This window comes from Sceloporus undulatus, chromosome 1 (assembly GCF_019175285.1).
Source record: "Sceloporus undulatus isolate JIND9_A2432 ecotype Alabama chromosome 1, SceUnd_v1.1, whole genome shotgun sequence".
Classification (NCBI taxonomy): Eukaryota; Metazoa; Chordata; class Lepidosauria; order Squamata; family Phrynosomatidae; genus Sceloporus; species Sceloporus undulatus.
Window position 1 is genome coordinate 187,511,854 of NC_056522.1, and position 14,794 is coordinate 187,526,647.

At 40.2% G+C, this 14,794-nt stretch overlaps 1 protein-coding gene across 1 annotated transcript in view; it reads right to left on the reverse strand.

Moving 5' to 3' along the window:
• LOC121925717 (partitioning defective 3 homolog B-like) overlaps positions 1 to 14,794 on the reverse strand; it is a 181,044-nt gene that overhangs the window by 90,427 nt on the left and 75,823 nt on the right. Inside the window, exon 3 of the mRNA XM_042458209.1 lies at positions 9,890 to 10,019. Within this exon, the coding sequence (XP_042314143.1) occupies positions 9,890 to 10,019 (130 nt within the window). The remainder of the gene's footprint in view (positions 1 to 9,889; positions 10,020 to 14,794) is intronic.

Consider the following 14,794-nt stretch of genomic DNA (forward strand, 5'->3'; position numbering starts at 1 on the left):
AAATCTACTGGGGCCCCAATGCTTTCTCAGTTTCCTGTAATTTTTTGTTTGTGAACTAGATTAATAGAAGCAAGCACAGAGAAATTAATAGGAAATACTGCGTTGGACTTCAAACAGTTTGAGATAGATCTGTTAAAGCGCAAACTGAAGTCTTCTCCAAGTGTCACAATACACCACATTATTGATAACCAAGTCAATATACTCTTAAACACATGCATGTATTTATATCAGAGGATTGTGTCTTGATTTTTTTAAAAAGCAAAATATTAGATGTGTGTGTGTGTGTGTGTGTGTGTGTGTGTGTGTATCTTCAAGCTACCTGTCGACTCAATCCTGTGAATTGCATAGTCTTTTCTTAAGCAAGGAATACAATCTCCCATCAAAGTACTAACCCAAGCTGACTCTGCTTTCCTTCCAAGATCAGATGGGATCTATCTGGTGCCTTTAGGGTATTTAGGCCTACCTTAAAATATTATTTTTCAATCAGTTACAGAGATAGACCAGAGTGGTTAAAAAAATCCATAAGAGCCTAAAAAGCCCAGCAACATCCACCATGGTCCCGATGAAGCCCTTCAATAAGTATAGTCCATCTACATTGAGACCTGATGCCAAATACACCATTGGAAAAAGATGTTTGACACTGCCACACTTTATACTGAAGGAAAAGCAACCAACAAAAGGCAGGAGAGGCAGGTCAACAAGCTAACTAAATAGCAGTACAGATTGAGTCTCTCTTACCTGAAATGCTTGGGACCAGAAGTGTTTTGGATTTTGGAGTTTTTCAGGTTTTGGAATATTTGAAGGTGGACAGGGAGGTATGAGTACCACAAAAGGCAGAAACTCCTCTGGCCTCCTCTGTCTAGCTCTCTCTGGGGACAATGTATTTTGCTCCTGTTTATTCATTAAAGTATTTATACCACACTCTCCATCACAGAATCTCAGAGCAGCATACAAGTAAAATAAATGTAAGTACTTTCAAACAACAACTTTATTTATTTATTGGCTAGAAATGACTGGATCCCACCACTTCTATCTCATTTCCCCCTTCATTCCATTATGGAGCCCCATTTTTCCTTTGGCAAGAAAGAGGAATATGGGGGAGCCTGGTCATGGTGGGTTGGTACTCAGGCATAGAACAAAACGTTCCTCATATCCCTGAAGTGTCAGGGAGCTGATTCATTTGAAGCATGTGCTTCTTTTGTTTTTTTGTTCCCTTTCAGCAAGAATTCACCAGTATTAAAAAACAAAACAAAACCCAACTGCTTCTCCCAAAGAAAATAGCTCTGCATTATTTGAAGAACCTAAAAATATTGCATCTATAAATAGCTCAAAGGAGCACACAAGGAACATAAATATAAAAAGTTGGAAGTTATATATTTTAAAATAAAATAAAATGGAAAACAAATAAATAAATGTGGCTTCTTTGGAAGAAAAACATATGTGCATTTAAAATAAATATATATATTATATATAAAGTTTCTTTTCTGTTGGAGTGTCCTGCCAGCCCAACACAAGGTGAAACATAGTTTTAAAAATAATAGCACACATTCTTATTTCAGGAGGCCCCATTTCATTACAAGGAAAATCTGCATCGAGGTAGAAAAAGGAACCTTAAATATTAACCAGTTTATTTCAACATAAAATTTATAGAGGACTACAGCTCACGCCTTAATTTTAAGGAAGAAGTGATCAGTATTCCATGAAAGCTAATGGTGAAATGAATCAGCTAATCTCTAAGGTGCCACAATATTTCTCCTTTTTATACAAAACAGGCAAACATGACTATCTCTAAATATAATTTTTATCCAAAGAAAGGGGCTGAATGAGTAGCCAGAAAGTTGCAGAGGGAGAAGGCAGGTAAGCAATCCCAGGGAGCAGCAACCCTATCCTTGCTGCTGAGAGAAGGAAAGAAAGGGAGGGAAGGCAGGTCTTCTCCTGCATCCTCAGTTTCCACCTACATTGAGTTAATAGGTGGACCACAAAGGAAGAAAGGAATGAAGAGAAAGAGAAGAAGAAAATAGAAAGCAAGGTGACCCACCCGTCCTTTCTCCTGCATTGCCCAGAGGAAGAGGACGAGTACTTGGGCAGGGCAGGCAGAAACATCTCTCTTTGCACTGTCTCCCAATTTCGGCATCCCAGCTGTATTGACATTGATACTGGCTTCATTTTGGTGCCAAGTAAAAACACGGCTTTTTATTAAAGCATTTTATTTGGGGCCTAATTGATTTATTCCCAAATTGTTTTCAACCACCATAACCTTTTAAAACCTATTTTAATTTCTTTATTGTTTAATATCCTTTTTAGTTTGTATAAATTATTTTTTATTCCTTTAATGTTATTCAACTGTGCACAATAACAACACGGTTGAATTGTGGGGAACTGAAAATGACCAGGAAGAGATGAAACATGTAGTGTGTTGTTTTCATTGGGGGGCATTGGCCTTACTTTTAAGCATTAATGCGTCTTAAGTTTTCTAAGGATTTTTTTTAGAAAGCTGTTTTTCAGCGGACAGTCACTTAAACTTGCCAAATTATGTCTATTCTTTTAAAAGTGATTGTTCAAAATACGTTTTCTGCCAAAAATCTGGCCTAATATAGTGCTGGTATAAGTCAGCGATATCCTTTGGTGCCAATATTATCATACCTTTTTCTCTACATGTCTACAAGTATCCAAGACTCAGCATGGTACAGTCTTTGAGTGTTGGATTAGGATTCTGGGAAAACGGTGTGAACTGCTGTTCAGCCATGGAATCCAAGTGGGTGACCTTGGGCTAGTCACTCTCTCTCAGCCTCAGAGGAGAGCAATGTCAAACTCCCTCTGAAAAGCCTATGGAAGTATTATCATAAATGGTAGCTAAAAGTGCCTAACAACAACAGGTATGTGTGTGTAGGTGTGCCTTCCCATTGCATGTTGATTTATGACAGCTTCATGAATTTCATAGAGTTTTCTGAGGCAAGGAATACTTGGAGATCGTATTTGCCAGTCCCTTCTTCTGAAAAACAATAGGAAAGCTGTCTGACACTGAAACCATAGGGCAGTATTTCCCAAACTTTGGTCTTCCAGATATTTTGGACTTCAGCTCTCAGAATTCCTGATTGTTGGCAAGGCTAACTGAGTCCTCTGGGAGCTGAAGTCCCAAACACCTGGAGAATCAAAATTTGGGAAACACTGCCACAGAGTCCGCCATGTAGCCACAGTTTTAAGACGGAATGTAAGAGACGACAGTAGATGAAAAATAGGCTTTCTAGTCCCAGTCCAACATTCAAACCACTATACCACACTGGCTCTTGGATACTTGTAGACACACAAAGAAAAATGTGTGATAATACTGGCACAGAATGCTATTGCTGATAGCAGAGTCTACTGAGTGCTATGCAAGTTTCAGAATGCACTTAGGACTACTGGGCCAAGGAAACATAGGCGGGTTACAGACCACCATTTAGTACGTATAGAATACGTACTAGGGTTAGGAAGGGGCGGTGCTTCCGCACCCCCCTAACCCTAGTACGTATTCAATACGTACAAGATGGCATCGCCCTGTTCATACGGGCGCTGCCATCTTGACGTATCGGACGCTGAGCGTCCGTACGCGTCGCAGGTGTTGTGACGTAGTGAGTGCGCCCCTGGCGCCTTGCTACGTCACAAACGCGACTCAAAAAGAAGCTCCATTTTGGAGCTTCTTTATGGGTCCGCACGGGAGCCGCGCCGTGTGGAGGCTCCGGCTCCCCCGCGGACCAACCGGCGGCGGCGGCAGCGGCGGCGGCGGCGGCGGTGGCAGACCGCCGCAAAGCAGCGGTCTGTAACCCGCCATATAATGGTTTCCCACCTTCCATTTCTGAAAACTGAAAATCTAGCCATTATCTTGTCTCCACCCAAAGGTGAAATATACAGGTGGAGATTGAAAACAGAAGGCCTTTCCAACAGCAAAACCAGGGCTTAATTGTGCTTCAGTGGCTAAATTGAGTTTTTTTTTTAAAATCACACAAAAAGCAAAGATTGATGAGTCTGATGAATGTATCACACTATTGTGGATCTCCATTTTCTTTTTCTTACAGGTCAGGATTACTGTGGGAGGTAAAAAATATTTTATGTTTGGAAGAGCATCAAATTTATAGCCAGTGGGTGATTTGTAAGCGTCAATCCATCTGAACACTTGGTTACTAATGTATACAATGATAACAGCAGCTGCTATACATGAGAAAGGCATAGTGGAGAGATATGGCTAACTGACAGAAATACAGAGAGAACATATCTAGTAAGAGAAAATATATTTATAAGAAGTTCACCAGCTGCATTGCCCCTAGTGAATTTCCTATACATAGGGAAAGGAAAAACCTTTAACAGGAGGATTTCCTCCTGTCTCATTTCTGTGTGCCTTCTTTAGAACAAGAACATGGAAATATGTAGGCTACAATAAGTTTTCAATTTAAATTACAATTATAGAATTAGCTGTTATTTTCCTTTATTGGAAACAACTCAGCTTTTGCACAATGCTGCTCCCAGAGAGCAAACCTGAAGTCAGAAGGTCTGTCTGTTAGTGATCATGGTCTTCAGGAAATATTCTCAAACCAGGTTGTTGACCACATGGGAAGGTATGAACAATGTTTGAAGGAGGAGGCATCAGCACAGCTGGCTGGAATATCAGCAGCAAAGAACCAGTTATATGAAAGCCTCCATCTGGATGTGACTTCAAGATCTATATAAAACTGACCACATGGCCTCAGAAAGCACAGAGATGGGAGCTTATGGCAAAGTTAGTGCTCCGAGTACAGAAAAGTAGAAGTAGGAAATATGTTATGGGTGAAACTGTGGGTTACCAAAAGAAAGGCCCAGATGAGCTATGAGAAATGAATGGAAATAGTAAAAGCCAGGTTTCTGTTCCTATAGTCAAAGTTTGGGGGGGAACCAATAAAGGAATCACAGATTAGTTACAATGTAAAAACCATCTGCTGAAATTGACTGTAGAATGCAGAGATATAGCTGTATTAGGGCTGAATCTGACAGCTCTAAAGGGGTGACTTGACGCTGCCCCTTTGATTGCCTGACTGGGGCTGCAGCAACCACATGTCCTGAGCTGGCATTTTTCCTGCCCCAAAAGAAGTGGCACAATGCTGCTCCTTTTTGGGCCGGGAAAAAATTGCCCTTGTCACTGCTGTTGCGGCTTTTTGGTACTCCTGTGGCGTGTGGTCTAAATGCTGCACCGCCGAACCACTGCAAAACTGCCACAGGGTGGCTTCACAGCGGTTTCTTGATGGCCTGGGTTGTGTGTGAGCATATGCCGCACCCGCAAGCTGCTGGTGTAATGTGCTGGTCTTTACCGGCCTTTAGTCAGTAGAATCAGTATGTAAAAAGATCTCTTCCAGCAAGCTTACCCACCTGATCTCTTATAAGACATTCTTCTTCTATCTTTTTGCTCTAGATTGAAACATCTCTGTCCTCTTTTGTTTTGATAGTATCATTTTTAATTGTTATCTACTTTTATATCCTATTGTACTATATTGTTATTTTTATTGTTGTGATTTGTATTTGTATCTTGTATTGGGTTGTAATCCCGCCTCAATCCACCTGGTAGAGGCAGGGAAATACAAATAAAAATTATTATATATTATTATTGTAGCATCTTAGAGACTAACTGTAGAACTCTCCTCCAGCATCACATTTCAAATGAGTAGATTTTCCTCCCATCAGCTTTATTCACTATCCAGCTTTCACAATCATACATAGAAATGGCAAATACCACGGCATGTACAATTCCAACTTTAGTATTTAATATTATATCTTCATACTTCAGGATCTTGACTAGTTCCTTCATAGCTGCCTTTCCAAGTCCTTATCTTCTTCTGATTTCTTGACTGCAGTCTCCATTCTGATTAATGACTGAGCCAAGTTATGGAAAATCTTGAACTATTTCAGTGTCTTCAGTGTCTGTTTTGAAGTTATGTAAATAATAATTTCTGGTCATTATTTTTCTTTTCTAAACTCTACTGTAAACCTGCCTTTCACTTTCTTCCTTGATTTTCTTCAGTAATTATTTCAGGTGTTTGCTATTTTGTGCTAGTAGCATGAAGCCAGCGTGGTGTAGCAGTTTGACCACTGAACTATGACTTTGTAGACCAGGATTTGAATTTCAGCTCAACCATGGAAATCCACTGGGTGACCTTGGCCAAGTCACACACTCTCTGGCCTGTTACAGACAGCCAAAATAAAGCTGCTTCGAGTCACAGTGGAGGTATGGTGTTTCAATGATGCATGCGTCCTAAGAGTCCGGAAGCCACACCAAAGCCATGCTCCAGTCCTTAGGGCTGGAGTGTGGCTTTGGTGCGACTTCTGGACTCTTAGGATGCATGCATCATTGAAACACCATACCTCCACTGTGACTCGAAGCAGCTTTATTTTGGCTGTCTGTAACAGGCCACTGTCTCAGAAAATCTTGCCAGAGGTTAGCACCATCATAGGTTCATACCCATAAGCTGGAAACAACTTGAAATCCCACAACATCAACAACAATAAGAACAACAAAAATATCAAGAAGTATGGTGTCATCTGCATATCTTAAACTCTTCCTCTAATCCTGCTTTATATATATGTTAAGCATATCTGTTAAACAGGTAGGGTGATGAAATGCCAATTGGAAACCATTCTGTTTCTCTGCATCTCTACTGAGTAGTAAAATTCTGCATATGTTGCACAAGAGTAACCAGTCCTATGTGATACTCCTGGGTGACAGACAATCTTTGAGATAATCAACAGGCAAAAATTACAGGAAGGGAATACTGAAAAGTTCTCCCTTTTCAGGGTATGTTTATTGCAGGGTATGTTGTTTTCCCTCTTTTTCATAGTTTGGCATGTTTCATATCACAAATCAAACAGCACCAAGGGTTAAGAGGACTTGGGCAGTGAAGATGGAGCCTTAAGAAGCACCTAACAGTTTGAAGAAATAGCCTAGCTCCCCCCCCCCCACTTTTCTGCATTAAAGCCATAACATTAGTGCTAGCTCAAATGCATTTGACTGTGAAATGGAAACAATCTTCAGGCTTCTGATATTAATCAGAGAGACTGAGAGCTTTAAAGCTATCTTGGGTGCTTTGATTAACAACTCCTTCTCTCACAGAAAACATGTAGCCTTGGGAATCAGTAATCTTAGGTATTACACCTAATAGAAACGGCTTAAAGGGGATTACCCAGAAGGGACTTTTGTGAAGCTTTGGAGACTATATGGGGCCATAGTCAGCAAGGTAATAAAGCCCTTCAAGGTTTGATAAGAAATGGGAATCCTCAGCCAACCCCTAAAGTCTCATTGACCAGGTCTGGATTATTTGCCAGGATATCAATTATTCTTTAAACATCTACCTTGGGAGCCTAAGTATGTTATTTATAAACATGGTTTGGAGAATAGTTTCTCTCTCTCTCTCTTAAGCACTCCAATTCTCTATGTTTGCCACATCAGGCTGACTTAATCAAAGGGTATGTTAAATTGATTTATTGGGAGGGAGTCCCAAAAGCCATATCTCTATTGGACCCAAATAATACGAAAGAGCAAAAGCCTGAAGACAGGAGCTAACTTTCAAGCATTGTTCCATAAATGAATCCACAACCCAGATCTTGAAAGCCTTTTGTATCTGCTTTGATGGACTTAGAGGCAATGTCTGAGCTGACATGGCCTGACCTCCTCTTTGATTAATAGCAAAGATTTTTGTATTCATTTGAGGATTTGGTCCACAGCACTTAGAATTGGATACACATTTATCAGACAAGTGTAGGTTTAACAATGAACAATTAGCAACTCTAATCTTTTTGAACACAGCTTCATACTTGAATAACAATCTCTTCTATAAAACTTCACTTCTGACAGCTAGACTTCAGTCTATCCATCATCTAAACACACCACCATACCTATAAAGAAAGGAGATTCCAAACCTGTTCAGATTAAGAAGAGTATTGTGCAAAGGTATCAAAAAGTCAATAAATAAAAACAGCATGTTAAAGTTACCATGCAAGATTGCAGATATTATAATAATAATAATAATAATAATAATAATAATAATAATAGCCAGCATAGGATAGTGGTTTGAGTGTTGGATTATGACTCTGGAGGCCAGAGTTTGGTTCCTGTTCAGCCATGAACTCCACTGGGTGGCCTTGGGCAAGTCACAATCTCTCAGCCTCAAGGGAAGACAATGGCAAACCACTTCTGAAGAGATCTTGCCAAGGAAACTCCATTATAGGTTCACTTTAGGCTTGTAATAAGTTGGAAACAACTTGAAGGCAACAATACAAACACACTATTACTACTACTACCAATAATAATATATATTATAATATGTATATAATAAAATGTGATGTTTTCAGTGATGATAAAACCCCAGTTAGTTTCACATGAATTACATACTGTTCCCACATGGACCCAACCTGTATATATGTGACCTACCAGAAATGAAAGCCATAGAACAGATGCAGAACCAGCTCAAGATATTTTGCTTAGTGAGGTAAGGGACAAGATGGCATTCCTTCCCTTTCCATGTATTTAGAGAGAAGCCAAGGGGACTGGCAGATAGACTTTATGCCAACCTTGTCAAACACTCTCTGAGCAAATGCCTGGTTTGTTATGAACTGGTTGTAAAGGAGAGGCCCTTCAGAGAATACAATCACCTGTCAATGTTTCCTAGCTGGGCAGAGGGAAGAGGGCTTTCTTTCCCTGTACTGCTCCAAGACTGCAATGTTCTCCTGTCTGAACTGAGATCAGTTTCCATTCATGTTGCTTTTAGGAAGAGTGGTGATGCAGCTTTCAATTTGGCTATTTAAACTACTTTTACTATTGCAGTAAAACTGTTTCAACAATTCTGTTTCTGTTGTTTTAGGGATGTTTGTTCATAGGGATGCTATACCCCAGTTTGGCTATGTTTTACCAAGATTGCAGGCGTGTCACCTGGTGTTCATCTGGATCACCATCTGACCTAGAGTCCTTTTTTAAAACTATGTTTCTAGCCAAGATATGAAGCACAATGTGGAGGCATGGTTCTTTGAAATTGTTTTGGAAAAAAACAAGCCTGCCTTTTCTTCTTAGACCAGAGGGAAAGGAGAGGGAGCAGTGAAACTGGTGGAGTATGAGAATCAAAGGGCTCCATATGAGGTGAGGCAATGGAGGGAATAGGAGGAGAGAATGAGCAATGCAAATAGCAGAATACAAGAAGCAAAGGAAGAGCATCTTGTGAGGCCACAAGTGAGGGAGGGAGCAAGGCTGACCAATTAGGGTGCACAATGACTAGAAGGTTTACTCAGGTCTGCCTGCGGAGTTTAAATCTGGCTGTGCTGGAGAAGATCCATCATTCTTCCCAGAAACAGCTTCCTTACCCATCCTCCCTGTAAGAGGTTTCACCGTGGTTTGGGCATGGAGGATGGATAAGATGGGCCCATATACTCACCAGGCAGGGTCTAACAGTTGACTTGGGAGTTGAAGCACTGACAGGCACACCCAGTGGTGTGTGTGTGTGTGTGTGTGTGTGTGTGTGTGTGCATCTGGTTTCAGGCCACATGTGACAGGGGAACCATGCAGTGGTTTTTGTCGCGTAGAGTCCTAGTTCTGTCATTCCGGGTTCTCTCAAGCATTTAGGCTGGCAGGAGGTAGTTACTGACCAACAGCCAGTTGACCTGAGCAACAGTTCTGGGCATGCATGTCAAGCTATCCTCTTCAGCTGTAATCAGTGAAATAGTGGCTGATTTTACTCCACATTATGTGTTTAGCTCTTTATATTACAGTGCCCAGTCCTGAATAATAGCTAGAGGTACAAAGCCTACATACACTGAATTACTTGGTAAGCCCAACTGCCTCTTGGGCTATCTCTTAAAGCTTGATGCATATTTATTGGTTTTATATTGGCTGAATACCTACCCAGTGCTGATCAGATGGCCTTCCTCGGCCTTCATCTTCATCATAAAAAGGAATGCCTTCTCGCCTTGCCTGATGGTATTCTTTCCGTAACTTCTGGATGCGATCTGCAGTTCCAGCACTTGGACGGTCACTGGATAACCAAAAAAATGCAAGCATAAATGTCTCTCAGTGTTATCTCATCTCTAGCATCTGCAAACAGGAGAGCTAATTCATTCAATAGGTGAAAGCTTTAGCTTTGGAAATCCCAGGTTGGGTTTTCAGTTCTCATGATCTGGACCCCAGTTTGACCCCAAAATATACACAAATACAACATACTTCCTTACGTTATCTTGGGCTTCAAGTCATATTATACTTTGCCATAAAGCCACAAGTTTGAAGGAATAACATACTTAAGCAGAACACAATTTAATACTGATGTTCCTGAGGTTTTTTAAATGAGTCACTGCAGAGCTTAACTTACAACAGTTTCATTCAAGAATTAGTGGGGCAAATTCTGGTGCTACTCTGGGTTCAACTTGTTCCTTTCTGAAAAAGAGCTGACTTTCCTATTACATTTAAATCCTGCTACATGGGGGGAAAACACTGTTTGCAAAAAAAGGGGGGCTGTGTCTAGTGGACCAACAGTGTCATGGCTCCTTGCCACTGTACTTGTTAGTACTCTTGGTATCTTTGCCACAGTACCTGTTTTGCCCCTTTAGTCCTCCCTTTCCTCCCTCTTACTTTATCTAGTACAGTATCTTGCCCACAGTTGAAGTTTGCTGGAAGTTTGTTAAATGGGAACACACAGACTCATAAGATAGAAGAGCAATGCTTGCTGTGCATGATTTATCACATCACTAAATTACAGTAATGTTAAGTTTGTGTTATATGCATGCAGAAGGGGCAGGGAGGTAATGGGAAGGACTGTTTGCTGGGCAAGATTTATTTTCCAAGTCTTCTGTGGGTTTAAATATAAGGATATTAAAATATTTTGATTCACAGTGACATTTATGGATGCCATATACATCCCCCACGTCTGTCCAAATGTAGGGATTATATGTCAAAGAATAGGGAATGATTTCTGCACAGGGCGAAAGAGGCCTTGTTGGGGGGAAGTATAGGCAAACAATGGGAACAAAATACAAGAATACATAGTGTGCAAATGGAACACAGCAATGTACTCAGAGATATGTAATATAATTTAATGAATAAAATGGAGACTATTTTATAGCAAATCACAGAACCCAGAAGCAAAGCTCCACTGTTTCCAACATTTTCATGCATGTAATTGTCCAGCAGTGGCCACTTAGGGTACACAGTCTCTGAGATCCAAATTTGCACAACTGTGAGGCGTAACAGCCACATACGAGTTCTGTTATATTTTGTTCTTTTTGTCTGGAAAAACTGAAACATCTGAAACACTCTGACCATGTTTTTAGTTTACACAACTTTTTTTTTTCCTGTGGAGGTCTGTGTAGTTTATCTCATTAAAAATCTCTGCCTTCGTTTTTAGCCATCAGACTGACTCTAGAAGGTTGCAGGCACCCATTTCTTCACAAGGCCTGATGCTGTTCTCAGTGGAAGCGTTGTCTGTAAAATGTGATGATCTCTCAGCAGTGCTCAGCTATTCTGGCAATTTCTGTGATACAGTAAAAGTCTTCGAAGATATCCCCAGCACAATAATTGTGAGCTTAACTGGATCCACAGCCTTAAATACTAGGAGTTCTATAAAAATCAAGCTGCTTCAGAATGAATGCAGAGACTTTTCATCATCAAACCATCCACAACTTAGCTGTGGGTCAGTGCTACAACATGCCTTACTAAAATAAGAGTTAAATTCTTCTGACAGCCAGTGTGTGTATTATTTGTGTGATGAAGGCAAATCATTGCAGTATGTCCCCATCTCCCCACTCTCCCCCCAAACATAAAGTACCAGACATAGTATTTGAGGGATTTTTCTCAGTAACTGTCCATAGCAATACAGTTAAAAGTACTAGATATTTTAAAAAAAGAATCTAAGTCTAATTGAGGAAAGAAATATGAACCATGTAACAAAAAACACCCCCAACCCCAAGACTGCATCAAGTCCCAAGCAATGGGGAATTATTTTGATGCCCAATCATTTAACAGTTCTGCATTTCAGCTTGGCTGCTGACAATTACATGAATATATGAACCACATTCAAACCACCAGATGAATTCAATCAGGGCCAGGCAAATATCGCATACATAATCTATTAGTTTGCTCCAAAGAAACTGAAGCATTGAATTCAAACAGAATGAAGTCATCAGTAATAATAAAAAAAAGAAACTGATAAGGCAATATTAAAAAAAAGAGAGACCACAATTTTCTCACATTTGCAGGGGGAAAAACTTTGACTTTAACCTATTTTAACATCTGAGTATAAAGACATATTTCAAATATGGGTTTGATCAGATAGCCATTCTAAAGCAAGGAAATGGAGAAAGAAATAAAATCCCAGGTGCATGGGATGAAGAAAAAAAAGGCTTGTACAGAAAAGAAACCAGAATGTACAAAAGAAATGTTAAAAATTATGCCAGCTTAAAAAAATCAGCATACACAACAAGCATTTTAACTGAAATGTATCAGTAAAACTTGTGAGCAGTGTTTAAATTAGAATTGGTGGAAAGAGCTTCATCATCTCTGTGCTTATAAGACCACCATGAAATTGCTAGGGAAGTAATTGCATTGTAGCACTATGTTGCACCTGGAAGTTCCTCAGTCCCAGAAGAGGAAGGGAATACTGGCGAGTTCACAGAGTTGGAAGGGACTCTACAGTCCAACTCCTTTCTATGCAGGAATATACAACTGGAGCACTCCCCCCAAAAGATCAGCCAACCTCTGCTTCAAGACCTCCAAAGAAGGAGAGTCTGCCAACCTTTGTGGATATATCTAAATTATCAGTGGGCCTTGAACTCTCTGCGCATGTTGAGTCATTGTCTCTGATCCTCAGTAAGAAGGCACAGAAGTTCATGGACATCACATAATTAGTTCAGTTGCCATCAACCACTTTATGCCATGTTACCATATACAGATCCTCCAAACCTACTGGCTGAAAATAACTAGTTACGTCTAATTAATTCCTTTCTCTAATAATGAATTAATAACTAAATGGCATTGAAACTGTGACTTGAGGGATTAACTTCATTCTTTTTGAGCTGAAACACCATTTTAAATTATTTTTATAGTCAAGGGGAGCCTCATTAAAGAGTGAAGAAGGAATATCAAATGGATCAAATACTGGCTCATACTGTGGCCTCTACTGCAAATTTATGCTCTGCTTTGAAGAAGAGGGTGGTGCTTTGTTTTGTTTTTTGTTTTTATTATCATAGGTCAGCAGCATTCAGATATTTTAATTACCCTAGAAAATGGAAGCATTACTTCTCAAAAAACATAACTAGAATGCCAACAAATTACCTTTCTGGACCTTCAAACTCTAATTACTTTTCTAAAGCAACTTTCCAAGCTCTAAATTTACAAAGTATGCAAAGCCAGAGTTAGTTTAACACTCTATATTTTTAATATTTCAACAAAGTATATAAACAATTAACCCTGTTGTGTATATTATTAAATGTCATTTCCTTTTGAAGCATTTTGAGCACCTGGAGAAATAATCAGTGAGGCAATGTCACTTTCCTTCATAACGCAGAAGCTTTTCTTTCATGCTATCAGTTCAATATCAGTGGCATAAAAGATCCCGGCATGCTTCAGGTACTGCACCAAGATACCTTGATTGCTTCACCCCAGAATCTGATTTGGATGTCAGTCAACACAGCAACATTCTTGTAATGACTGATGTCTTACTGGTTTCCATTTGACAAATCGAAATGTTAAATCAAATGGGATTGGCCACATTATATAAAGAAAGACACTTGGGGCCCGTACAGACAGGCCAAAATAAAGCTGCTTTGGGTCACTTTGGAGGTATGCTGTTTAAATGACACATGCATGTTAAGAGGCCAAGAGCTGCACCAATGCTGTGCTCCAGTGTTTAGGACTGGCTTTGGTGCGGCTTCTGGCCTCTTAGGATGCATGCATTATTTAACAGCATACCTTCAAAGTGACCCGAAGCAGCTTTATTTTGGACTGTCTGTACAGTCCCTAGGTTTCTCAAAAAGGAAATATTCATACAAGATCAGGCATGTCCAGGGTGGTATGGCCGTAGGAATAGGCTGCACACTATGTGGTTGGACATAAAGATTCTATAAATTAACTTGTTGAAAGGGGATTTCCAGTTGGAGCTGGGAGGAGGAAGCATAAGTGTTAAATAGGGGACCCTCATTAAAATTATCTCATTACAAATATATGAGAAACTTTGGTCTTCTTATCCACAGAGACTGGGCAGGTCCAAGTGTAAATCCACAGCTATGTTGTCAGCACTCATTATCAGAGCTACCATATTTAGCTTAATAGCTATAAGGTGGCCTGGACACAAAACACTGAAAAAGAATTATTTAAAAGAGTACTTTAAACTTGCACTCCTACCTCCAGTGGGAGACACAGATTGAAACTAGGGGATGCTTCAATCAGTTTGCATATACCCATATCGGGATAACAGGGTGGTCTGCTCCTAAAAGCAGGGGTGAATAGCAAATTCCATGCTGTGCCTCCATATAACTACTTGATACTGAGGAGAGGAGCTTGAAGAGCCTTTGCTGGAGAGAAAGTGTGGCAGAAGTGTATAGCATAGTGGGAAAAGGTTAATGCAGGAGAAGGTTGGCTTTTAGCCTGCGTCTCCCATTGCCTACATTTAACAGCTTGCAACAGTCTCCCTTGGTGCAGAGGGAACCATTCTCCATAAATATTTTCCAGCTGGGATCCTTCCCTCTCACCTCCCTCCCTTGGCAAGTTGACAAAGCCTGGGACTTTTTCAAGAGTGCTGAAAGGCATTCCCATTTGGGGTGA